Genomic DNA, 27,171 nt, shown 5'->3' on the forward strand with positions numbered 1-27,171 from the left:
ATTTCTTCGTCAAAAGCAACGCATTTTTCCCAGATGAGGTTTGGACAAACCTTCCAAACGATCAATGCACAATCTGCACTTGAGAATCTTGGTTTTGTTTTCTCCTGTATTATCTTCCAACCTAAGCTTTCTCCGTTATCTTACCTTAATGAACAGTTTGAAAGGCTTAGGTTGTTCTTTCATTGGTGAAGAAGTCAAGTCCTATATTTTCCAGAGAGCTTAGTACTGCATAACCATGAGAATATTCTATAGCACTTTGTTCACTTCAGAAGAGACCTCATTATTTTTCCCTTGCCTCATGGTATTTTGAGTCTCAGTCAGTGACAGAAATCACCAGGTGATCGTATCTGTATAAATGCCTAGGATGCTAACTGAAGATAGTAATGACCATTCGATGACAGCAGCAGAATTTAGCACAAATAATTTCCTCTCCCATTTTGCAAACCCCAACAAATATTTCCTATTGCTTACCTATGAGTTTCTTAAAATAAGAGTTGCATCTTTTGCTGTTAGGTTCCTAATTACATTCATGATATCTTTGTCTGGAATTTCAAAATATTATTTAGTAGAATTTCATGGCATAATCATCAGCTACATAACATAGATTTGTGTGATCGACATGTTCAATAGCTTATATCCAAGATAAACTGGAGTGATCCTGTCACAAATTTGACTATATATGAACATGCACTTTGATATGGTAAGTATGACCCAGTTTTCTTCAATCATGAATAATGTATTGCATTAATCACTCCTGCCATTCCCTTTTTCCAAGCTCTGAGATCTATACATAGAGTGAATTGCACTGTCCAGTTTTACTGATAATGGTAAGCTCCTCATATGGTTGTACTAGCTAGACTGGCTAGACCAAAAGTCTACCTAGCCAAGTATCTCACCTCTGATGATAGCCACTATACACAGCTTTATGATTAAGAAAATGATTTAGCATAAGTGCATATGTTAAATATTTACGTATTTTACATGAGTTACCACATGGTATCTATAGCGGAAGAAGCATCAATGAATATTTACTCTGTCTAGGATTTTGTCCTTTCTGTAACGATAAATTTGCAAAGGTTTTTTTTTTTTTTTTCTTTGCTGTGAACAGTACTTTCCCAGAGGACTGGTTTAAGTGGCCATTAACGCAGCCAGAACTCATTTGCTGAAGTCTCTCTCCAAGCGTAATTTCTATGGCCCTTTACTGCAATGGTCTGGCAATTTGGATTTGCAAGTGGATCAGAAGCAGAAAGGCATGTAACTTGGAAGATAAGGATGCCACTGCCTAAAACCAGGGGATGGCTTCATTTTCATGTTGTTTGGTGGTTTCACTACACTCCCCATAAAACTCTCCTAGTCCTCTCATCCCCAAATACTCCACCACTGTAATAAGTGCCATGTTCTGATATTGAAGTCACTGATTGTAATAAAGAATGAACTGCCCAAACCTCTAGGATATGACACTATCCTTCAGTGACTGGTCAACTGCAGCTCAAGAGTTATTTCATCAGTGCTTTTTTTTTTTTTTTTTTTTTCTTCGAAATAAGTCTAACCTGGAAAAGATTTCAGGTTACCAGGGAGGCTCAAGCTAGGAGAAGATACTTAGAAACACCACAAGAAATCACAATTTTATGCCCAAACTCTTCAAACCATAAGCCTAATTTATTGATACTATCAGGGGCTGGGAAATTTGTTTTTTGTCTAATAACTCAACTGTGAATCCTGTATTTCAGTGAAGGACGGGACTGGTTTTGAGTTAAAGGGAAAACAAACTAAGAAGGTGCAAGTGAAGGCTGAAGTATCATCTAAGCAGAGTGGGGCTGGCAGAGAGAGACCACACCAGGCTGTAGAAATCAAGTTACAAAGCAGGAGAAAGGGATTGTTGTGTCGGGTGAGCGCGAGTGAGCCCCGGAGTGAAGGCTTGCTGCCGTGACCCCACGCAAAAAAGCACCTACTGCAGTGACGCCTCTTTGTATGGGATCCAGTAACGGTAGCAGGGACACGGCGTGGAAAACGGCTGCAGCCCAGGTGCGAGTGGATGCCAGGAAACACCTGGGGAAGGGGCAGGAGCCGCGGTGAGCCAGGCGCTGGCTGGGGCCCGGAGGGGTGACACCGCTGGGGCAGGGCGGCCTGGCGGGGAGTGGCGCCGAGGCCCCCGGTCCGGGCGGGGAAGCCCGTTCCCTGCTCGGAGGAGCGATCCCGGCCGCCCCTCCCCGCCTGGCGAGAGCGGCCGGGGCGCTGCGGCCGCCCTCGGCCGGCCTCCTCCCGCCGGCGGAGTCCCCTCCTCCCCGCTGCCTTCCCGGCGGCCGCCGAGCCGCCGGCGGCGGGGGGGCGGTGGCGGGCGGCCGAGCTGCTCGGGGCTCGCCGGCGCTGCCCATGGGGGAGTGCGGGGTGCCCCCCCAGGTCCAGCTCTTCCTCCGCGCCTGCGAGCAGGGCGACTGCGAGACGGCCCGGCGCCTCTTGGGGCTGCCCGGCGGTGGCGACCCGGCGGCCCCCTCCTCCTGTGGGACCGAAGAGACGGCGGCGGAGCCCCGGGGCGGCGAAGGGGCCGCCTCGCCGCCTCCCGCCGTGCCCGTGGACTGCACCGACGAGGCCGGCAACACCGGGCTACAGTTCGCCGCGGCGGGGGGCCACGAGCAGCTGGTCCGGTACCTGCTGCGGAAGGGGGCCTCGGTCCAGAGCAGGAACCACTACGGATGGAGCCCCCTCATGCAGGCGGCCAGGTAGGGGAGGGAGAAGGGGGGGGGGGGGGGAGGGTGTCTCCGGACGCCATCTCGCCTCGCCGCGGGGCACCGGCCTAGTCAACTGCAGGGCGGCTACCGCGCCGGCGGCAGCCGCGGGGCGGGGAAGGGAGGGCGGCCGGGGCCAGCCTCAGCAGTCCTCCCTTCCCCGCCCCGCGGCTGCCGCCGGCGCTCGGCCCCTTCGCCCTCAAATTCCCGCTCCCCAAGCCGGGGGAGGGCGCCCGGGAGCGGCGCGGGGGCTTAAGGCGGGTCAGCGTGTGTGAGGGCGGGCGGGGAAGGCGCCATGTTGTAGGCCGCGGTTGCTCGTCGCTGGTGTAGCGGGGTGGGGGGATCCTGGGGGTCACCTGTTGTCTTCCCCGGGGGTGGGTGAGGAGGGGTTGTTGGCTTTTAAATTTGGGTGTTACACTGGGTGTTAGGTTTTCCTTTTCTGTGGGAAGGATGTGGTGATCGAAACTGTGCGTGCTGGGTTTTTTGGGGTAAAGCTGGGGTAGAGTTGCTGTCAGAGGTGACCTGAACGTGAAAATGCTGCTCACTACTTTTGTGGAAATAACATATGTACACGCCCTTAATTAATGGTTTGGGTTTTGGTATATGTGTATACCTACCTGTTGAAAAGTCACCTCTGACATAAAAACATACTGAAGCAAACAAAAATAATTAATTTCACTTGGCTTTTCCATATTTTCCTAATCAGCTCACTGGAGAATTACAGAAAAACATTGCTGAGGGTTTTAATGACAAGACTGGATTGTTTTCCACATCAGTGACGCTGTGCCTCATGTAACCCACCTCTGGGTTGTGGGCGGTCCCTGTATTGCTAATGGTGGTGTTTGTGCTTATCTTTACATATAAAAGTACCCTTCGGGTTTACAGGTTGGAGGGCAGTGCTTTCCTATAATAACTGATTGCTTAATTGAGAGGAGAAATGGTTTTTTGTGTGTGTTTTTTTTTTTCATAACTGTAAAATACTTGGAAGAAAAGAGTCTGTTTCATTTCTCTTTTCAATTAAAGCCCATAGAAAGTTCCCAAAGAATGAGTCACACAGCTGGTTTCCCAGTAAGAACAAGGAAGACAAGGTTCAACAATTTTGTTATTTTATGAAGGTTAAAAAAAAAAAAAGGAAAGAAGTTACAGGAACATTCCTGGATTTTTTTTTTTCTCCCCTTAATGAAAACCGTACTCTCATTCTCTAAGAACAATAAACTCAAATCAGAATAACCATTTCACTGTTTTAAAGAAATTACTTGCTGCCACTTGAAAAGTAGTATCATTGAAACCTGTGGAGAAAGCATAAAGTGGGAGAACATGTTTCTTCTTTTTAATGGATAACTGAAAAGGAAATGTTGTATTTGTACAAACATAGGTTTTGAACTATGTACATGTTTAATTTTCTGGCTGTGGTTAGCCCTGTTGAAATTGGACAGGAGATAGCATATATACACTAAATTAATCACAGTACAGGGATTGCAGGCTCTACTGAAGTCGCGCAGTGAAGGCTACCGGGATAGACCTAGGGATTAGACAGGCCCCTCAGGCTTACTTTTGTAGCTGTGTACTTTCTGAAATGAAACTAGGGAGTTCTGATCTCATGTCTCCTGTTAGTGGCATTCGTCGCAATTTCCTCAACTAACATGTGCTTTGCTGCAGTATACAAAGGCTGCTTTGAGGGTCAAAGTTTGATTGTGTTAAACACTGCACAAACACATGCATGATATCTGCAACAAGAGCACAAAGTACACATCTTGTCAGTGTATTATGTTTATTAAGATGTGGGATTCCTCAGCTGAGGAACAGTAAAGGGTTTCCATTATTTCACGGTTAGCTAGATGGTTGCGTTTATGGCTTGCATGATTGTCTTTTTACTCACTGACAAGCTTCTGATAGTCAAGTGATATCAAAGCTGGGTCACGTAAAACTGGTGTCAAGGGTTTAATGCTTTAATACCAAGTTTCCTTATTGGAAGTATCTGATATTACACAGGGTTTTCATTTAGCCTAGTGATCCAGCTATATCCTGAAGTCATAACACAAGCCTCACATAGCAACTGCAACACAGCGTTGAACCACAGGACAAATGGCACGCCCATTACCAGTCCCTGCATACTCACCATCATGATTCTGGGTGTCCTCAGTTGTCAGGAAGGAATATGTGGCTGGAAGCCAGCTCAAGACCCTTGCTCTTTTCAAAACTGGTTTCATTCGTTGCTCAGTTTTGGTGCTCTGTGTTGGGCTTAACACAGTCCGGCTGACTCAGGAGGGTAATACTTTCTGTTTATTGTTTTAGGAAAGGCCTTTCACACAGCCAGTTGTCCCACTCTGCTGATAGAGCTGTTTCTTTAAAACAAAGGCCACCCTGTGGACCCCTTTGTGTTGAAAGAAGTTCAGCTTTACCACAGCTGTGGCCACTGGCTGTGTTCTTTGAGCTTCATGGGCACATGCCTGTCTTCTTTGAGCCTTCTTCCATTGTGGAGGTTCATTGATGGTTCACAACTACAAATACAAAAGCCTGGCTATCAAGTTTGTAGAACAGTCTTTTTTTTTTCCTTTAGCTTTGACTCTTTGAAATTTTTATTCTACTTGTTCAATGCATGCATGATCCCACATAGTGTATTAGTCAATAGGCCAATTTGGTAACAAAGTTTTCTGTTCAGAGTATGTTGCTTTTCTTTGAGAAGCCTCTGCCATCCAAGGTGTTAATTATCCTCCTTGTCTCTTTCTCTTAAGATTTGGACATCTAAGTGTGGCTCACATCTTGCTGGAGAATGGTGCTGATCTCAACGCACAGAATAAGTTAGGAGCCAGCGTCCTCACAATGGCCTCCAGAGGTGGCCACGTCAGTATGGTGAAATTGTTGCTGGAATCTGGAGCTTTTGTAGACAATTATGACCACTTTAGCACAAGTGTACTTAACAGCAGCAGAGATGACCTTCCAGATATCACTCCACTAATGGCAGCTGCTCAGCATGGACATGAGGCAGTGGTACATCTGCTATTAGACTGGGGAGCTGATTGTAATTACACTGTGAAGACTATGGGCTGGAGTCCTTTAATGCTGGCAGCTGTTAGTGGAAAGGTGAGCTTGGCACAGCAGCTCATGGAGAAGGGTGCCAATCCTGATCACCTGAATGTACTACATAAAACACCTTTTGAAATCTCTGTTGGCTTCAAACACAAAGACATGAAGGACTACCTGGAATCTCTCACAACAATCAGACCCCAGGCAGGTAAGGAGCGTTTTTTGGTTTGCTTGAAGTTTTGTTTGTATATTTAGAAATTGAAGGGGTTATTTTATGTGTACATGATGTTCTTTATGATATGTAACTAGACTCTTTTGAAAATGTTGAAGTAGGTACACCTACCTCAGGAGAGGCAGGAATGCCCAACTTGGGCAGAATACCTCCATGTTAGCATGAGGAGATTCCTGTCCTGCAGTAAAAATCATGTGAAACGTTTTAAAATGTTTTCAATGTTTTTTGCTTTTAAAATACATGATCTGGGTGCTCATTTAGGGAATAAAATTACAAAGGCCTACTTGAAATGGCACTAAAGAAAGGACATAAAAACCAGAGTAGGATGTCAAAGAAAGACTATCACACACTCAAAGAAAACCTAAAAGAGAGAAAATCTAGAAAACCTGTATTGTAAGGGGAGACTGAAGAAGTTCAATCTGTCTAGCTTCATGAGGAGGTGGTTAAGAGGCGTGATTAATGAAGTGTCCACATTAAGGACAGGATATCCAGTATTGGAGGACCTTTATATATGGCAACCAAAGAAAAAGACCTGTGAGTTTGAAGTTAGAAGAATTTGAATGGGTAATAAGACACTATGTTTTGTGGTGAAGCTGAGACTTGGAATGACTGAGTAGAAGTGTGCAGTCTCTAATAGTTGCAGTCAAGGTTAAATGCCTTTCTAAAACCCATCGTCAGATCGTCTCCACTGGGTTTCACATATAACGCCTGTGACATGCAGAAAACCAAATGACGTTAACCTAACAGTTTCTTCTACCACTCTCTGAATATATTAAACCTCTTCAAAGTCCTTTGGTAATGGACTATATTCTAAGAAAACCAAGTATTAACGTGGATGAATAACAAGTCAGCCTGTCCCCTACTTTTCTCTTCCTTGCAGGAGAGGAGAATACTTAGTTAACTTCAGGACTCCATAAAATTTATAAGCAACCTCCTCCCTTCAAATTAGAATATACCTCTTTCTTTGTGCACACGCACAGACAGGCACCCAGGCTGATCGTGTATGTACAAAACTACATTAAAATAACATTATTTCAGTGCAATTTTCAATTAAAATGAAGTTAAATGCTGCTTTTATGGCTTTTAATTTTGCTCCATAATGCATTCGTTATGTGCACCGAATGGGACAAGTGAACTGATAAAGAAACGTTTAGTGACCCTGTACTTAAAGAATGTGCGGTGGTCTTGTAGCTTTAGACATGACGGTGGAAGGATATAAGAAATCAAGGATTTTGTACAGAAAGTTAATGTCTTATTCTGGGAGATCTGAAAGCTTAGAAAAGTGTGAGCAAACTTAGAATACAACATTTTTTCCTTCAGTCTTAATCAATATGTCCAGTACCATACACTCAACCAAAAGGACAGAATAGGATATTGTACATCTTTACCAGTAATTTTCCAAGTTCTTTTAATTACTAAGCAAATTTGTATTCTGTTGACAGGTTTTTGTATGTAATTTCCCAGGAGTTTTGGTTTTATTGAAGATAAAGGGTAAACCTATTTGCTGTCACCTGTCAGTTTGAAATGTTAATGAATTTAGTTTTAAAAAATCTTACTTACTGTGGATATCTCTCCCAGATACCTTTCCAAATTAGCTTTTCTTTCTAGCTGGTTCTATAAAATAATGTTATTAATGTCTTATGTTAGTTTTATTAAAGTATTGTGGATTTGCTTCGCTTTCCTTCTCTGGAAGTTTGTTTATGCTAACAGAAATGCATTGAACAGAAATTAATGAAATCAGTTTGGTTTGGTCATTGTGTTGGACATTTGAATGAACAATAGTCCACTCTAAGCTCTCCTCCACCTGTGGTACCCAAATAGGCTTATTTGAATCTTACCTAATTAGGTCTGTATTACACTTCCATGTAGACATGTCTGCAATCCCCCAAATTGTTAATTTTTATTTATATTTGGTGTCATTCCTGCAGGTCAAGCTTTCCTTGTACTTTAAGAAGCAAGGACAAAAATCTGATGTTTGTTTCTGCTTCAGAGAAGGTGTTAACTTAGTCAGATGTTGACTCATAGGTTAAGCCATGCTACCAGACCCAACTGGCTGACTGTACATGTTTGCTCATGACCACTCTCTGAGGAATAGACGTTGTGAATCAGACATCTGTGGGATTCACTAGTGCAGTGCTTTATACCTTGCCTGTGCATTTCCACATATAGAACCTATGTGCAGGCAAAGTTGGCCTGATGAATCTTGGAAGTCTTTTGTAGTCGTATGACTGAAAGTATTAAAGAAGTCTGTTTAACTTGCTTTAAAGCAGATGAGTGTTCCTGTCACCTCTGCTGAGCAGGAGTTTCCATCAGCAGAAGGGTACTAACTAACTGGGGCAGAGAGGGGCATAAAAATGTTAAGGTTCCACACAAATTTCTCCATTGGTTTTCGACAATGGCTTCAAACTCCTTCTGGAGTCTTTATATACTGGGAAGAAAAAAGATCCTTTCTCTGATATGGAATGCAGCAGAAAAGGAACTTGTCTTCTGATTGGTTGCCATAGATAGGGTGAATTGCCTTTCCAAAAGAAAACAACTCTCTTCTCAGGGCTGTTTTCATTAGCAAATTCAGGACTACCCGAAATGGCATGGGTGTTGCTGGTGTTCTGTCCGTATCTTTGTTTTGGCTTACCTGGACAGCAGTCCTTCCTTCTGGCATCTCCCTTTGGTCTCCTGCTCCCCGAGGCTGCCTCTCTTCCAGGCTTTTCACATGCCAAGTATGGCATCTGGTCCCTTCCTAAACTAGTCTTCTGAAATCTGTTTTCCAGTGGTGAGCTCATGCACAGTTCCTTCTATAAGAGCAGTTTCTGAACCAGGACAAAATGTAAGACCCACCGCTTTTCTTCCAACTGTTAAAATAAGAGTTTCTCATGGTTTTTTGGATTTTCCATCAATTGTTTTTGTTCAGCATTTTCCTTTGGAGTCCAGCTTCCTTTGGAGTCCAGCTATGACAATTAATTTTTCTGTAGTCTAAAACCAGCAGAATTTGGCTCAGGAAATCTCAACACCTCCTTGTCTTCCTTAAAATCTTTTTACCTGATTGATTCTGTAGTGTCAGTGAGGCTTTGGAAGATGGATGAGGATATATTTTTCAGGCTTGAGTGGAAGGTGCAAAATATGTCACTATTTTTCCTCATCTTACCTAGTGTCAGCAGTTTCAAAGCAATTGAAGGCATGTCAAAGGAATGATCCTTCACTCAAAATACTAAAATCTCTAATAATTACAGTTTTTATTATGGGAATGGTGATTTGGGAGCTAAAGGATTAAGGCAGAAATCGCAAGCTGTGTAGTTAAATCGTCACTATTATTTTGTGACCTTCACAAATTAACCTGGCAATATTCAAGAGGAAATAAAAGTGGGACAGTTTATAAAACTCCTTTTGCGTCACTTTTCAAAACAATCCTGTGCGATCTGAGTGTTTGCTGTTGTGTGGAGGATTACACCAGACCACAGAACTATACTGTGTTTCTTTAATTGATATTTTAGTCTTCCAGGAAGGAAACACAGAAGTTTCCAAATACAATTTCCTGATAGAGAATGGAAATTGAAAGGCAAAAGCCTGTACTGGTGCTTTATTCTAGTTTGCAGTGTTAGCTCTGCACAGAGAACCATACAGGTGAGTCATTCTTCCCAAAGGGAATAAAAAAGTTATCAGTATTTTCTTTGTTCTTATTAAATGTATGTCTAAACATATGTTATATAATATCTTTATGTAAATTTTAAAATAGTTTTTGCTATAAAAAATTTACTAGAAATTTTTGATTTTTTTAATGATTTCTAAGAGAAATATTTATATTTCTTCCAGATACAGAAAAGAGGCAACCTGATGTCTTTCACGCTTTGAAATTAGGTAAGAACTTAACAGGATTTTTTCACCACTTCTGGTTCTTGTAATTTCAGAGCATGTTTGTTTGCTCACATGGGAATCCAAGACATGTTCTGGTTTTATATGTGACTTTGTGTTTTTTTCTTATTTTTCTTTTAATTTAAAAAATACATTTATTTCTGTAGTTTATTTTTCTTCATGTTCCAATATGAGAAGATCTTTATGTACTCTTGGTTGTGCTCTTCATGCCAAAATGATGTGTTATAGTAGTTCCAGTTATTCCAAGACCATGCTACCTTTAATACGATGGTTTTGTCCTTCCTCATAAACTTGAAATATGAAAACAAAATTACTAATTGGTGCAAAAAATATGAGTATTGTACTTGCTCTTTAAAGTTCTTTCAAGGAAAGAGTGTTTCAGATTTTGCCTGTTCTCTCATGAGCAAGAGTGGCTTTCATGAGCACACAACTGGTAAAACTGTTCCATGGCAAACAGAAAGAGCCAGTGCCATCCTGTTGACTTAAATTTGATTCAGGTTGTGATGGGTTGCATCCCGGTGGATGGCAGGCTTCTTTCTGGTTACCTCTTTTCCTGGATCTTCCAGCATAGGAAAAAGTGCTGAAGGGAAGGGTTTGGCCTGAGGCTTCCTATCTGATGGATTTGGCATGGGAAACAAGACTATTCAGTTCTCTCTGAAATTCCTGGTACTGTTGCAGGTCAGAAAACTCTGCACTGTTTGCAATCTCTTTGACAGGCTAGAGAGATTCAGTATTTGAATCTTACCTGATTCCTGCTCTTATAGTTGGTATTTTGCCATTTAAATGTTTTCAGCTATTTGGTAGCACGATAGCATGTTTAGCGTATTGCCAGCAGTATTATAATATAAGCAGTGAGGAAAAAACCAGTCACTGGGTAGTAAAGTTCCTGATGCATCTTTTTTATTTTTTTTTTCCCAAATATTGGAAGATGTCATTCCCATGTGAGATTAAATCTTACATCCAGTGAAGCCGTGAGAGGTGTCCCATGAGACCTAAGAGGGGGTCTCTTATCCAGTGAGTCTGCCCTTACTTGGGACTAAAATGCCCCAGACAGTGAGGAAACATTGGTAGTACATTCTTGCACATGCAGTGAGCCTAATAATGCTTACTGGTGCTGTGCTTTCTATGTCTGTGACATAGAAAATCTGATCATAGCGCACTGAAAGTTGGATCTCCCCTTTCTGATTGTGGTACATGCATACAGAATAAGTAAGCTTTAGAGCTGAGCACACCTACCTCACATTCCGACTTTTTTGTCTGTGTACCCACTCCCGACTGTAACATAATCATGAAGCCTTTGGTATGGTTATGGTTCACCTTGCTTTCAACACGGAGCTGCATCCTGAAGAGAGCTCTGAGTTAGCAACTTTCACAGTTTCTGTTGGATTTTTAGATCTTTTTTATTATTACTATTATTATTTGCAAATGAGTGATTTTTGTGAAGGAAAATGCCATTTTTTTGTGAGCATCTGTCCATATGGGTTTCAGCAGTGCATCTTTAAATCAACAATTGTCTTCCAAGTTTTATTGTGGCTGCATTCCTATTGAAAAGTTAGAGGTGTGTTCAGAGTGGTCAAGCCTGGCCTTAGTGTTCAGATCTCATCCTGGATTTGATACAACAATTTCACAGTTGTTTTTCAATTAACCATTGTAAGTCACTTTTTCAGAAACTTTATGGCTTTTCAGACTACCAGAACTAGAAATGGGCAGACATAATAGTGGAGAAGAAAGAGGTGATAGATAGCAGTATCAGGAGCACTCTCTTAAATGTCAGCTCTTCACACTTAAGCCACGAAAACCTGTTCCTGGAAAAGCCTCATGTCTATTAGATTTTAGAGAGTTCAGCTGCTCTTCTTGTATCCCTGTGACTTTTAGTTTGAGATTTATAAACATTAGTGCTGGGTCGGAAGGAGGCTTAGGGGGGAAGCCAAATGAATACCGGTCAGCACACTCCTTTAGTTTTTTTCTGAAATACTTGGCTATGGATGACAGCACTGTGGAAAAAAAAAAAGCTCACTGGGTTAAGAAGTGTCCAGGCCAGAGTTCAAAGTCAATTCTGGAGTCTCTGTAGGTTCCACAGTTTCTATTTAACAAAGTCTGTGATGCAGGACTGTGTTAAAAGAGCTATCTGCTGTCTTTTACTAAATTGGGACATAAAAAAAGTAGTTCTGTGCTTTTGTATCTTTGCTGTTCCAGTAAATTAGTTGAGTAGCATGGGTGGGTGTTCATTTCAGTGAGTGCATTCAAGTGCATGCAGGGATTCTGGGATTCTGACTGTTTTTCCAAGGAAAATGTTCATACCTATGATTGAGTTGAAAGCAGCCGATGTCATGAAGCAGTTTACCATCTGAAGTTTTTTTTAAAGGTGAGAATTTTTCCATTTGCATGGCAATTGATGATTTGCTGCTTCTTGCCTCTGTTCCTATGGTTGTACATATTCAGTCACAGAGATCTTTTTCCTCTTAACTTCCTTACTTTTGCCTGCCATGTGCCATCTAAAAAGCGATGGGTGAGCTTAAGCACTCAAGATAACCCTGACTGCTTCGTACATAGTGCTTGTTTCTACTTCTGTTAAGATTTAGAAATAAACCCACCCTGTTTAAAATATGTTCAGTAGCATGTTTTATATTGCTTTTCGTAATCTAGACAAGAACTCAGTGACTACCTGTCTCTTTATGTGAACATTAGGTTCACTTTTAAAGAAATGGAAAGATGACAGGAATAATGCAGTAGTCTTGAGCAAGAAATAGGGAAGTTTTGTATTGGTGATTTAGTTTAAGTATTGGAGGCAGAATTAAAAAATTCCAAACTCTCTGAATATAAGAAAATTGAGGACTGGAAAATATTGGTTTCTTGGGAGGTTGTGTAATTGTGTTGATAGAGGTTTTTAGAATCAGTGAACCACCCTTGTAAGAAGAACTTATGGGCCAATGTGATGTAGGTCATTGTTCTACCTGATTAAGGCAAGGGATGGGCTGTCCACCACCTTTCAGCATGCCTTTGTACCCACTCTCTTTGATTCTAAAATTGTTGCTTTCTGTGTTTTCAGCCTGTGGAAATGGAATAGGGATCTTCATCCTGCTTAAGGACAAATCATGGTGTCTCAGCATCATCAATTTTCCCTGCATGCAATGATCTTACAACAGTTTAATAGAAATATACCCTACTTGTGTCTTCACATGTGGGATGCACTGCAGTTTATACAGCCTTTATAGCTTAGTTGTTAATTTCAGAAATGTGTAATTCGGTTGTATTGTAAGTGTACAGGTCGGGAAAATGAGGCACAACAGTGTCTCATGTGTATACCACAATTTTATGTAGCCTGGGAAGATGTACTGATTATCTAAAAGACAAATCAGCACAAATAGTTAGCTTTAGTGTGGCAGTTGCTCTTGTACTTTATTTTTTATTTCTTATTTCCACTAAATGTAGAACAATTTCAGCAAATCAAAATACAGATTCAGTGGCTTAGCAGTTCTCTGTTGCTCATGTAGATTATGTTTTATCACTATTTTGCAGGAAACTTTCAGCTGGTTAAAGAGATTGTTGACGAAGACCCAAGTCAGGTCAATATTACCAATGTTGACGGTGCATCTCCCTTAATGATTGCAGCTGTAACTGGACAGCTGCCTCTTGTTCAGCTCCTTGTTGAGAAAAATGCTGATATTGACAAACAGGATAATGTTCATGGCTGGACGGCACTAATGCAGGCCACATACCACGGGTAAGATACATGCTCTCTTTGGGTTTAGCAGTAAAGAAGTTTCATTCTTCTTACATACCAATAGAAGAAATGTTTTTGATACTGACTCTGGAAGCAAAGAGGTCTTACAGGAAATTGGGAGACCTGTGATCTCATTTTTCCATGACTCTTGCACTGCCCTCAGCTTTTCAGAGCAGATGAACCTGAATGCCGTTTGGTTTTCAGAAGGAGTGGCACATTTGAGAACTTGAATCTTGCTCAGTAAGTGCTGGGAACGTAATGTTTGAGGCAGGCACTAGGAACTTTGGTGCAGATTTCAAGTTTCATTCTTTGATGTTTTTTAGTGTTTTTTAAGATAATATCACCTCCTGTCAAGGTTGTAGGCCTAGATCAAGTCGTGAAGCTTCAAGGCAAATCACCCTTCTATGTGCCATATCTTCCAGTTTTAAAACTATTCTTACGTTCCTCTATTCAGCCTTTAGTTTTCTTTGAGTTTTCTGAAATGCACCCACTGGAGAACTGATTGTCATTTTCTCTAAAGCTACTTTATAAATGCAGGTAGGCACTTAAGAGTCAGGCCCCAGAAATTGGCTTGTTACTTCACATGTGATCTGTGTCACATACTTGGCATTGTCTGAATACAGGATATTCTGTTTAGGAAGATGAACTTTTCTCCATTGTAGACAAGGCCCTCAGCAAGGTTAAGGTTCAATTCACTGCCTGATAATGCTCACATTAGTTGTACAAATGCAGATATTCTGCTCCAGCTTCTATTTTTAGTCAGCAGATCTCACTGTACTGTGAAAGTGCAACAAAGGGGAAAAATAGGAGGTCAAGTTGTCATTGCTTTGTGAAAATTTTCTGAAGTAGTTCCTGGGACCTACAGAAGATGAGATTATCTGCTTCCTCACCAATGCAGTACTGATAGCAGTGATAGGCATTTCACAGAAGAGCTTGAAGACAGGTTTTTCTGCTGCAGCCATTTTGCTTAGCAGCAGCAACCGCAGCACACAGCTGCAGTAGAAACAGCCAGCAGAAAGTGATGTGCAGGGCTGCTGGCATGTCCTCTTGCCAGTACTCAAGCACTCCTCTTGTTTGTTGGAGTACAAAGCACAGCTGAGTGCTGTATGTGTTCAGATACTGCCCTTTCAGTTTCCTGGAGGACTGTGTTATGAAGATCCTCTTCCCTATTACATCAATCAGTCATACTTTATAGTATGAAATTGTATTAACTTTGTTAAAGACACTTAACATTTGAGGTAGTGGAATTTTACTGGAGACTTTGGTATTGTTCATGCTTAAGTAAAACAAAGTAAAGGACACCAGCTCAGTGATAGGACCAGAAGAATATCCCAGCCCTGGAAATAAGGACTTGGCTTATTGGAAATTTAGAGCTGTCCATAAAGGATAAAAGATAACCCTTAGTCAACCAGGATAACACCAGCATCATAGCCTTTCTAATGCATCAGTGAAGCACTCCCAATGTTTTCTGGCATCACAGATAAAAAACGTTAGTAAGCCTGACTCCAGGGACATCTGGATCAATAGATGAGCAGCAAGAATGCTGCAGGAATACAGTTGCTTTGTAAAGTTTTGCTATGATTAGTAACTGGTAGTGTGGGTGCTAGTGATTAGTCACAGAATCATTCAGGTTGGAAAAGACCCTTGGGATCATCGAGTCCAACCATCAGCCCTACTCTACAAAGTTCTCCCCTACACCATATCCACCAACATCTCATCCAAACGACCCTCAGACACATCCAGGGATGGTGACTCCACCCCCTCCCTGGGCAGCCTGTTCCACTGTCTGACCACTCTTTCTGTGAAAAATTTTTTCCTAATGTCCAGTCTGAACCTCCCCTGTTGCAGTTTAAAGCCGTTCCCCCTTGTTCTGTCACTAATTACCTGTGAGAAGAGACCAGCACCAACCTCTCTACAGTGTCCTTTCAGGCAGCTGCAGAGAGTGATGAGGTCTCCCCTCAGCCTTCTCCTCCTCAAACTGAACAGTCCCAGCTTCCTCAGTCTCTCCTCACAGGATCTGCTTTCCAGGCCCTTCACCAGCTTCGTTTCCCTCCTCTGCACTCGCTCCAGCACCTCGATATCTCTCTCGTATTGAGGGGCCCAAAACTGGACACAATACTCCAGGTGTGGCCTCACTAGTGCAGAGTACAGGGGGACTGTCACCTCCCTCCTTCTGCTGGCCACACTATTTCTAATACAAGCCAGGATGCTGTTGGCTTTCTTGGCCACCTGGGCACACTACTGGCTCATGTTCAGCTGCTTGTCAGTTAGAACCCCCAGATCCTTCTCTTCCAGACAGCTCTCCAGCCACACCTCCCCAAGCCTGTAGCCATGCAGGCGGTTGTTGTGGCCCAAGTGCAGGACCTGGCACTTGTCCCTGTTGAAGCCCATCCCGTTAACGTTGGCCCACAGATCCAGTCTATCCAAGTCTCTCTGTAGAGCCTCCCTATCTTCATGCCGATCAACATTCCCACTTAACTTGGTGTCATCTGCGAACTTACTGATGATACGCTCTATGTCCTTATCAAGATCATCAATAAAGATGTTGAACAGAAATGGTCCCAACAGCAAGCCCTGAGGAACACCACTTGCGACCGGCCACCAGCTGGATTTAGGCCCACTGACCACCACTCTCTGGGACTGTCCAGCCAGCCAGTGCTTCACTCAGCAGACTGTTCACTCATTCAGGCCATGGACAGCCAGTTTTTCTGTGAGAATTTTATGGGGAACTGTGTCAAATGCTTTTTGAAAATCCAAGTAGACAATATCCACAGCTTTTCCCTTTGTCCAATAGTCGGGTCATCTTGTCATAGGAGATCAGGTTTCTCAGGCAGGACCTGCCTTTCATAAACCCATGCTGACTAGGCCTGATCCCCTGGTTGTCCATTATATGACTTTTAATGGCACTCAAGCTGACCTGCTCCGTGACCTTCCCTGGTACTGAGGTCAGGCTGACAGGTCTATAGTTTCCTGGATCCTCCTTTCTTCCTCTCTTATAGATGGATGTTACATGAGCTACCCTAGTCAAATTGTGTTGTGCCAAAATGCTCAAAATGTACAAGAACCCTGTGTAAAACCGCATTAGGGGTGCCCCAATTTGACTGTGACGCCTCATGTGCACGAATAAATATTTACCCTTGTAACTCTATACTTTGTGTTCTAGCCTTTTTCCTTGGTCAGCATGGGCCAGTTGTGAATTTTTCTAACTGGAAATCTCTTCAGAGCCTCAGCTTTCTCTTTCTCAGAAGCAACAGTGGTATGAAGGGTCTCTGGTTTGAAGGAGGGAGCAAGCAAGGTCTCTGTGAGCCAGGAGCACTAAAGGATTGTGTCTCTGTGTGCCTTCAAGGTGCAGGACTGGAAAGCAGGAGGGGGGGATGACACAATTTTAAGGAAGAGAGGAAAAGTGGTGGGAAGTATGCAGAGGAGCTGTGGCGAGGATAAGCAGAAATTTTGTTAGAAGGGAGAAGGAACCTTCCTCCTCCATTTTAGGTTTATTTTATCTGGAGTGAGTTCAGAAGTGAAAACTAGCTCTGAAATGCTCTGGAGGGGTTGGGATAATATTAGAGTTTGCAGTCACCTATTGCTACTTAAGAACATTTTTGCTCTGTGTTGCCTATGCATGTCTGTTTTTATAAAAGGTCAGTCTCTGCTCAAGAGGAGTTTTGTATTAAATACATTTTCCTTAGCTTTGTTGCCTGTTTGCTTGTTTTGCAGACTGAATTACAGTATTGTTTTTAACTCATGAGGCAAGGCCTGCTTATTTATTCAGGTGTATGAGAGGGGAAAGGGGCTAATGGGAATGAAACGGTGAGTTCTTTGTATGCAAGTAGCTTTTATGAGCTTTTGTTGGAAAGTATTTGTGTTGGTCATCTTTTAATTCTGATTGGTTTTGCATTTTAAACACCTCAAGTGATAATGTGACTTCTTAATTGTATAATTTATATCTCTAATTAAAGTGAAGTACTGTTTGGAGTTTATAAATTATCTTCAGTCAGTTTGTCTTTTCTGTACATAGTTTCTTACCTGTTCTGAATATGAAGTTGTGTTGAAGTATTAGTGATGGCACATGATGACAACTGGACTGACCTTTGTCTTTCCACCTGCTTTTTTTCTCTAGGCATTAATGGCTTGTCATTGGAAAGGTGTTTGGCAACAAATCCAGAGTCAATTCAAAAGGGTCAGTTTAAGAAACTGACTGTTCAGATTAGGTTTTTTTAGGCTGACTTTGCATGTTGATTAGTGTAATTCATAGTGATTAAACAGTGACTGACGAAGGAATCATGAGAGCTTCTGAATAGCTTGTGAACAAATTTTAGACTTGGTTAGGTATAGAAAAGGTAAAACTGATCTCTATTTGAGGAGCAGTGGTATAAAAGGATGAAAATGGAGTATTAGGGGTTTCTTTTTTTAAAAAAAAAATAACATGAGCAATGCATTTTTTTCTTCCCTTAAAGAAACAAAGATGTTGTAAAGTATTTGTTAAATCAAGGAGCTGATGTCAATCTTCGTGCAAAAAACGGATACACAGCTTTTGACCTGATAATGCTGCTAAATGATCCAGGTATGTTATTTCAAAGAGCAGGGAGGAAATGTACAACATAAACAGATAAACATCCCTTCCAATCTAGAAAATACATTAAAGTTGCTAGGAAGTATTCTCTGAGGTCCAGACTGCACTGGACCAAGAAAGGATACTGCCTGAAAATGGTGGGGTGTGAGTTATTTGGTTAGATGATTATATACATTTATGGGATAATGGATTTTGTGCATTCCTCTGGCCTTTGTTTTTGAAGATGCTCCAAAATGTGGGTTTTGTGTCACCAGAGCCAGTTCACTGTCATTTGACTGTGGTATCCCAGGTATTCTGTAGTGTCGTTAGCACAGGGCTATGAACTGGAGCTAGAAATTTCTGCTCAGTAAACAGCAGTAAAGGGACAGGACAAAGAGTGCAATCAGAACAAAACTAGTGACTCCTGGCTGAACCTCCCACTAGGTCTGTAAAGGCTAAGAATAAATCACACTTCAGGGTTCAGGTTGCTTTTATGGGAGTGCTTTAGAAAAAGGCAGCACATTTTGGGGAGACTTCAATGAAACACATTTAGTTTTTGTTGTAGTTTGTTTAGCCTATATAATTTGTTATTGCTAACCTTGCCTGGTACCTGAATTGGTTTATCTGAAGCCAAAAAACTCTACTGCTGATGGAATTAATGTTTATTTTCTCTGTATTTACTTACTGTGGTGGTTTTGGTCACTAGCAGATGACCTTTACTTTGTCAAAAGTAGATCACTAATAGTATGAAATTTTAAAAATAAATACAGTGAATTATTCCATAACTAATTTTTTGTATGACAGAGTAGTTTATCTTGTTACCTGTCAGTATATATAGAGGTCAGTTCTGTCTGCCCTTCTGAAAGTGTTTCCTGACTTCTGTATAAAATTTACTTTTTTTTTTTTTTTTTTCTTTCCTGTCCTCATCTCATGCTCAGTCTTTTTTTCTTCATTTCTTTTTTCCTTACTTTTTTTGTCCACCTTTTTTCTTCCCATGTCTTTTCAGCCCCTTCATTGTCCAGGCTGAACATCTCCTTTCTCTTTGGGATTTAATTTCAAGCTTCTTTTCTGCAACCTACGCTTGAAGAAAGAATATTCATTTTTCTCTACTCTCTTCTGTGTCAGGTGAGAAAAGGGAGCATCACAATGTTGTTCTTCAGCAAAGTGCAAGAGGAGGCAGTTCACTTGGTCACACATGACTGATTCCAACTGAATAGCATGCTTATTCATTTTGATAAATATGTTTAGAGAGGTGAGGGTAAGACTGCAGCCTACTCTGCGGGAAAAAGGCATGGGAAACCTAGGTCAAGAGAGGAGGTTTTCGGGGTTCATCTGCTTTGTGTTTGAGAGGTGGATCAATTACTGCTTATGTGGGATTTACAGGAAAAGTGTCAGCCTATCAGTCATAATTTGGGAAAGCAAAACAGAATAAACACTACCTTTAATTTGTTTTTTTTTAGACACAGAGCTTGTACGGTTACTGGCATCAGCATGCATGCAAGTAGACAAAGACAAGAATAAACTGAACAACAGATCATCTTTGCCTTGTTCTAGAAGTAGGCAATCCTTAAATGTCCCAATGTTGCCAGATGACAAAGGAGGTCTAAAGGTAAATACATTCACTCTTAATAAATAACCAGTGATTGTTTCCTGTAGTGTATGAAGCAGTGAAAGTAATTGCTAAGGAGTACTTTGGATCTAATGCGTAACAGTTTTTTTGGGGGTGTGTGGTCTGAATTCCTCACTGACAGCACTTCCTGGTTTTATGAAATATAACATGTGTTCAGCTTTTTTTTGTCAGATGGCAAAGCAAAGGGAAGACTTTTAAGGAAGAGTTTGCATCGAAGCATTTGAGTGCCTAGAAACAGATCCCATAATTAAGTAGTAGAAGATACTATGTTCATAAGTTTGGAACTGAATGTCCATTATGATCTTAATTTTAAATTTGCCATTAAAATCCAAATGTACTCCATCTTTAGTAGGCTGTTTTTATACTCATTGCTAATTTAAAAAAAAAAGGCAAAAAATTTTTTTTTAAATTGGAGTGGATGTGTTAAGGGAATTTGGCTAGTGTCTCCTAACATAGTGAGAAACTGCCTATTTATATGTTGTTCTATGTAGAAATTGCAGTGGTAGTTCTTTTATTTTATTTCTATGCTATTTAGTAGGCTCTAGAAGAAGGAAGGATGATGTAGGAAGGAAACTGAAGCTCTGGTAATGTACTTGAAAATGCTCCTGGGACTCTGCAGGATAGCCCAAGAGACTTTAGAGGCTGTATCTCTTGTCTCCTTCTAGGACAGAGGGTAGACTTTATTTTAACCATAAATGGAAACGGGCTTTTGGCACTGAAAATTAAGACGATCGCAGCAGAGATTTTAATATGACAAGTGGAAGAGTGTGCAGTTCATGGTGGCATGCTGTATCTTTACTTGAAATTGGCAGTAGTCCAGTAGGAAATAGTCAGAAAAAGTGTATGCCACTTAAACAAAGATATTGTGACTTACACTGTGTGTTTGCAAAAAAAGAAGGGAAAAGTATTAGCTTATTTTGTTGTTGTTGTCATTGCTGTTTATTTAGGTGCATAATTTTTGATTATGGTATACCTCAGAATTTTCTCGAGTCCCTAATCTCACATTTTTAGTGTAAATATTATCAGGACCTTGGAAACACACATGGTAATTTGCAGGCTATTGGTGACATGAATTTTAAAGACCTTTTAAAGTTCTACTTTAGCTCAAATCTGTGTTGCAGTTTTAACTATGAAACAACAAGTGGTTATTTTCATATGATTATTCTTTTATTTGATATGATACAACTTCAGTATGAATTCAGATGGACCTACTTAAGAATGCAGTTACTTACATGGGAGATTGTCAGAACAGCTTTTGGCTTTATGGAATACAGATCAACAACAGGTCACATGGCAGCTCTTGCAGTGTTATGATGCAGAGGCTTGAGTTAGGGTCATAAGAGATTATGAAGTGAAATTAAAAAAAAATATAAGACTTGTCAATGATAAAGATGTACACATGAGTATGACAGAAATATAGTATTTTGATGTGTAGCATGTTTAAGTATTTGGTCTCAAAACTACAAAATATTGCAGTGTTTACAAGTTAAGACTTAATCAAGCAGTTTTTCAGCAGAAACTGTATTCTGTATATTCTCATATATATATATATATATATGTAACCTGAAAGACAATGTACCATGTTATGACTCAGATTTTCTTTTTTTCTTAGTACAGCTGCTTTGCCATTTACTTCCTTTTCTGAATTTGTACACTTGATTTCTTCCTCTTACATGTCAGCTTGATCCCTACTAAATAATGTCAAATTTTCAGTGTTAAAATTTAGAGCATCTAAGGTGCTAATGAAACTGCCCAGATAGATGTCTTCCATAGATTGTGCAAAATATGTTTCATTGTTGCTGTTGTTAATGTACATTTCTGAACTCCTGTTTCGCTCCATGAAGTATGACCTCCCAATTTGAGATCAAATTGTTGGTGATTTGTCTCTTAATATGTGTTTTGGCTATGCTGCTTTCCCTATACCAGTTTTATTTAAACCATATTTTCCTCAGTTGTTTGATGGATGTTACACGGAATAGCGATAAAAACTTTATTACAGTCAAGCTGTGTTACAGTTTTTCTCCCTTCTGCCCACTTGAACAGTATTCCATCACAGGGAGAGAATGATATGGTGGGATTAATTCCCAACAAACCCATGCCAGCTGTCTGTTATGAGCTGTGTTGACATATGAAGTTTTTTCCATTATGTCCTTTCAAGTTAAGCTTTTTGTTCAGTAAATTTTCAAATTTCCTCTTTGGGGTAAGGGTGGTGACGTTATTTGTCTTTTGATTGATTTCTGTAGCTTCTGCCGTCCTCTTAAGTTATTTTGAAGATAATCATTATTTGTTCAGAGGTCATGTTGCCTATAATTACTCCAGGGTAATTTTAATCAGTCTTGTCTGGTTTTAATTTGTGTAAGATCATTTAAATATTCTTACTCTTTTAAGCAAATGCACATTCATGCTTACCTTCCTCCTGTTAATGGTATTCATATTAAAATATCTGATCAGAGTAGGCTGATTTTGAAGTTTGAAAAAAACAAACCCTTTTTTGTGTCTCCTGTTTGATCACTTTTGTCATTAACAAGTAAATTTTTTATTTTGTTGTGTGTTTCTTTTATTTGTAATTTATGTATAATACAGGCCCTTGTACCTTTACCTACTGATTAGGTAGTGGATAACCATGATCTCATTGTTTACGCCTTTCACACAGGAAGTGTTAACTGCTTTGCTTCTCACCGTTTTGTGGCGTTAAAAGCAAAGTTGTGTCTTTTGCATATGCAAAAATTTTATTTCCTCTCTTTTCTTCCTGCCTGTGCTTCTTTAGCAAGTTATACTCTCAATGTCAGTATTAGAACACTGTGAATTGTCACATTCAATTTCTTTTTTAGATTAAAGTTGTTTGAGAGCAGAGATTTCAAGTTCTTCCCCTTATTCTTTCACTCCTAATATTGTTTCAGATATCTAAGGTATTTCTCAAGTGGCAACACCATTTTTCTGTTCTTTGATACTGTTGCCTTCTCCCACTGCTACTAGATTTCAGCCTTTTGACAGACACTATTTTTAACCACGAATTCATTTTTGTTACTTGTCTGCTTCGGTCTAGTTTAAAACCCCTTACTGCAGCTTCTGTATATGTGTGATGTGGTAGGGTATATGGAGAGGCCACAACCTTCTGCAGCAGCAGCAGACTGGAAACTCCAGAGTTCAGACCACCATACTCTGCATGCCAGAGGACAAGATGAACCTCTCCACTATTATGCCTTTCTTGTTGAGAGCAGTAGTTCGTTATATGGTAACAGTGGCTGTACTTACTCCATTTTGGGTTAGTTTGTGGTGTGAGCATATGGTATCCAAGCAGAAGCACTGTGAAGAAGAGTAACAAAGATGATAGGAACTTAGAGGTGATCTTTGTTACAGAAGCAAGCTAGCTTCAGTGAACAAACCCAAACTGCATTGTGCAAGCAGTTTCTTTTGTAAGCTCATTGTACTCTGTGTTAGAACTAGATGGGTTTTTTTATCCCTTTCAGTTCCTTTTGAAAGGTGAATAAACACTGAACTGTGTGGGTTTTATTGCTTTCTCAGAACTATTTGTCTCTGTTGCCTTTTTTTCATCATGTCTTTGTTGCTGAAAGCAATGTAAATCTTTATTAGTTATGGGTCCGAAGAGATACAAAGGTCTAAGAACTCTATCCATTACTAATGCTCTGTGCAGATTTAAAATCTTTTTAATGATCATCTGCTAGAAGGATTGATTTACGGGGAATAAGTTTACAGTTTATATTACTTACTTCTACTGTATGACAGTTGTGAAGGCACATATATCAGTAAGCACTTGAAAAATGTTAAATGCCAGGGAACGAGAGGAATATGTATGATGAGAAGGAATGGCTAAGAATAAAGAGTAAACTAGGAGAGTGTGTTACCTGGATTGTTACTACATAAAGCTGACTTGATGAAGTATCATCACTTTTACACTACTATTTATTTTTTTAAAAAAAGTGTTTCAGAAAGGGAGGAAGAAGCTTTACTAAGAAATAATCAGAAGATAGTTATAATCTAATTTACTTACCTGCAGGCTGCATAATCTTTAACACAGGTTGCTTGGGTCTTCTTAATATAGTCTGTAGATCTTTTATAGTCTAGAGAAATGTCCTGCTAAATACTTGAAGCATCTCACACCGCCTGCCTGTGAAAATGTGTAAGTCTGTAAATACTTGGATAATTTTGAGCAAAGAGGGTCCTTTCATGTAACAGTTTCGACATACGTGATACGTGAATGGAATCGAGGTTGTAGATGCAGTAGTCCTAAGGTTTGTGTTTTAACAGCTGATACTTCCTTGCCTTGCTCTTTTTCAGTTTATAGTCTTTCCAGTCTGGCAGGGTTTAAGTTATCTGTATGGCAGCAACTGTATGGATTGTGGATCTTTAGTCTGACAGGAATACTGTCAGAACTCTTCCAGTTTGACACTGATTTTGAAAATCTTAAGGAGAAGGTTTCATACAGATTGGATAAATTTCCAGGCACACCTCTAAAAAGCAGAAAATATAAATTTTCACATGGTGAAATTGGAAGTTAATGGGCAGATCAACTATTTGCGATGTAGCTGTACAAATTTCCTGTTCAAATTGCCCTAATACTTTTATCTACCTTGTCTTTCTAGATAGTGTGGAGAAATATTGTAAGGCATTTGACAGATGAAAAATAAGGGAAGAGATTAATCTTATGCATACAAATTATGGTGAAGGATTCTGTTGATAATTGCAAGCCACTTCAACATAGCTTTTGTAGTTTATCTCAAAAACTCCTTGACACATTTATTGCTGCTGTAAGGATTACTTAATGGCACATTTCTTTTCCTTTTTTTTTTTTTTTTTCCTTTTTTTTGTAGTTGGAACTAAATTGTTGTGTCTTCTTATCAATCTAGTCCTGGTGGAGCAGGATGTCCAATCGATTCCGCAAACTGAAGTTGACTCAGACGTTGCGCCATGGATTTCCTTCCAATCAGTTTGTGCCTTTTCCTGATGAGCCTGAACCATCATTAAATTCTACCATAAAAGCAGTTTCACAGAGTGATACAGACACCTCTGGAAACCTGGACACTGCTACAGCTCGGATCACAAATAACAAAGCTAGTGGTAAAGCCAGAGTTGTCTTGTGGGAAGTTAGCTCTTGAGGGATAGTCAAGATGATTCTAATTTATTGATTTAGATTTTATTTAGCTTAATACAACTGAAAATATCCATAATGTATTTGTAGTATATAGAAAGAGAGATGTTTGTACTCCTGACTGTTGATCTTGCTGTACACTCAGTGCAGCATCATTTAAGCAGGAAAACACTGATATAACCATGTTAATGTTCTGTTGCAAGCACCATTAAATTGGACAGTAGAGACAGGCCACTAAAAAGTTGTTAGTATCTTTCATAAACTAATTTGTGTAATGAAACCCTATTTATTTAAACAAATAATAAATAATTCTGAGGAAAAAAAGAGAGATTTTAATATCCCAAATCATAAATCACATCTACTGAAATTATACAGTTCTCCACGCAAAACCCCCACAGTTTATGGCGTGAAATAAGGCTATTGGCCTAACTTTAATTTAGGTACATGACAGTGTCACTGGAAATCTTGGTTCTTTGTGCTTACTGAGGGTAAATCTGTTGAATGTTTGAAAACAATAAGCAATAAAATAGGAGCAATGAGAATAAAAACAATGAGATTATTTTTGAGAATAAAATGAGAATAAAAGTAGGAGCATGTAAACAGTAAAATATCATTTATATATTTTTCAGGTGTAAACATTGCAAAAGGAGGAAAGGATGATGAATTATTGACAACCATGGTAAGTCACAGTGTTCTTGGTATGTTCAGCCCAATTCAGAAGGTCATGCAGCTCCCATCACTTTTATTTTTTTTTTTATCTCCTATCCAAGTCACCATTAAAAAGAGACCTATCATTTGTTTATAGTCACTAGACAGGAACTGACAGCGTGAAAGTGAGATATTACTAGTAGAGGCAACCAGGAAATACTTAGTTCAGAATGTTTGGTTGTATTCTATTTCTTTTGTTATGCTGTAGCTTTAAATTCCCTTACAGCTGACTCCCTGGAGGTGTCATTAAATTTGGCTGGTTATCCTTTATGTTCTTTTTTTAAGAAGACTGGGTAACTTTTGATGTGGCTGACAGAACTCCAGGGAGCCAAATCAGTTGTTTTGTTCTTTTTTTTTCCTTTCTGGAGAACACATACACCAGGAACAGACAGTTGTTCACTGTTTCTAGGTGTCCTATCTGGGAACAGAGAGGACTACCTTGTTATATCTTTGGAAATTAATTAACATTCCTGTTAAAATGACTTTGATGCAAGATTCAGCCCAATGAAGGAAGAGACCGTTTCTGCCACTTAGTAAACTATATTCATTGTGCTAAATGAGTGAACGTACTGATGGGTGCCAGAACGTCCATTGCATTCTCTCTGTTATTATGTGTAGTGCGTCTTCACAAATACTACTTTTGTGTCTTGTTTCCGTTTTATTTTGTCTAAAAATGCATTGTCTCCATCTTTTTATTTAACTTACAATTTTGAAACTACATCATCAGCTCCCAGTAATATTTCTTAAGAAGAGGCTCTTTTCTTTTTTCTTTTCTTTGTTTTCCCCTCTCAGTTGAGAAGTAGTGCTCCATTTACCAGGCTGCCCAGCGATAAACTGAAAGCAGTGATACCGCCTTTCTTACCACCCTCCAGTTTTGAGCTTTGGAATTCCGACCGAACGCGACTTAGCAAAGATGGCAAAGCTGAACAGATGAGAACTGCCTGGCCGCAGAGAGCAATCAAGCACGATTTTAACAACAGTGGGAACTCTGATATAGTAGGCAAACAAAATGTGTACAAAAATACTGCATTATATCCAGGCCATACTGACTAGTGAGCTACACTGTGTTTTTCATTAGAAATTACTTTATATCTGGTGTCTCGGTAGTGGCTTATCCTTTTAAGCTCGGTGTTTAGGAAGAGTACCCAGCTCTGTGGAAGAAACATAAATGGAACAAAAGTTTTGTATGAAATGAAATGACTTGTTTGTTGTTAACCAGGATAAAGTCAAGCCCTAATGAATTTTTTTGCAAACTGCTAAGGTGGCTGCTGGTTCGACCTATATATTTTAGTTGCCAAAGTAGGTAGAGTCATTGGAGTGTGGTGGAAACTGCTCTGATTTAGAAGAAGACTAGGGGCAGAAGAAAAGGGGGAAAGTTTCTCAATTTTTAGGAACTGATGGGGGAGGGAAGAAATACTAGTGAGACATAAATAGACATAATATTCTGAAAGATTTGTAATAGATAAATTGTATCAGCTAGTGATCAAGTTGGCTTGAAGGCATGAAGCCTTAAAGTGCAAGTAAAAAGGGAAAAAGTCTGAACAAATTCTATTTTTTAGAGAAGAAGCTTGCCTGATTCTACGATGTTTTCAGTGAAA

At 40.1% G+C, this 27,171-nt stretch overlaps 1 protein-coding gene across 13 annotated transcripts in view; it reads left to right on the forward strand.

Annotated features, from left to right (window-relative positions):
* Positions 1-27,171, forward strand: part of ANKS6 (ankyrin repeat and sterile alpha motif domain containing 6) — a 51,444-nt gene that overhangs the window by 4,854 nt on the left and 19,419 nt on the right. For 11 of the 13 annotated variants that reach the window (XR_012633131.1, XR_012633133.1, XR_012633132.1 and 8 more), the window contains exons 1-9: positions 2,343-2,720; positions 5,462-5,961; positions 9,793-9,837; positions 13,372-13,576; positions 18,031-18,137; positions 19,586-19,734; positions 24,624-24,834; positions 25,495-25,544; positions 26,366-26,569. Coding sequence is in view for 5 of the 13 variants with exons in the window: in XM_074899383.1 (XP_074755484.1) it covers positions 2,374-2,720; positions 5,462-5,961; positions 9,793-9,837; positions 13,372-13,576; positions 18,031-18,137; positions 19,586-19,734; positions 24,624-24,834; positions 25,495-25,544; positions 26,366-26,569 (1,818 nt within the window). In the remaining 8 variants the exon portion in view is untranslated. Of the gene's footprint in view, positions 1-2,342; positions 2,721-2,887; positions 2,988-5,461; positions 5,962-9,792; positions 9,838-13,371; positions 13,577-18,030; positions 18,138-19,585; positions 19,735-24,623; positions 24,835-25,494; positions 25,545-26,365; positions 26,570-27,171 lie in introns of those variants that run through there. The other 2 variants (XM_074899386.1, XM_074899389.1) reach the window with 2 other exon arrangements.

This window comes from Athene noctua, chromosome 2 (assembly GCF_965140245.1).
Source record: "Athene noctua chromosome 2, bAthNoc1.hap1.1, whole genome shotgun sequence".
Classification (NCBI taxonomy): domain Eukaryota; kingdom Metazoa; phylum Chordata; class Aves; order Strigiformes; family Strigidae; genus Athene; species Athene noctua.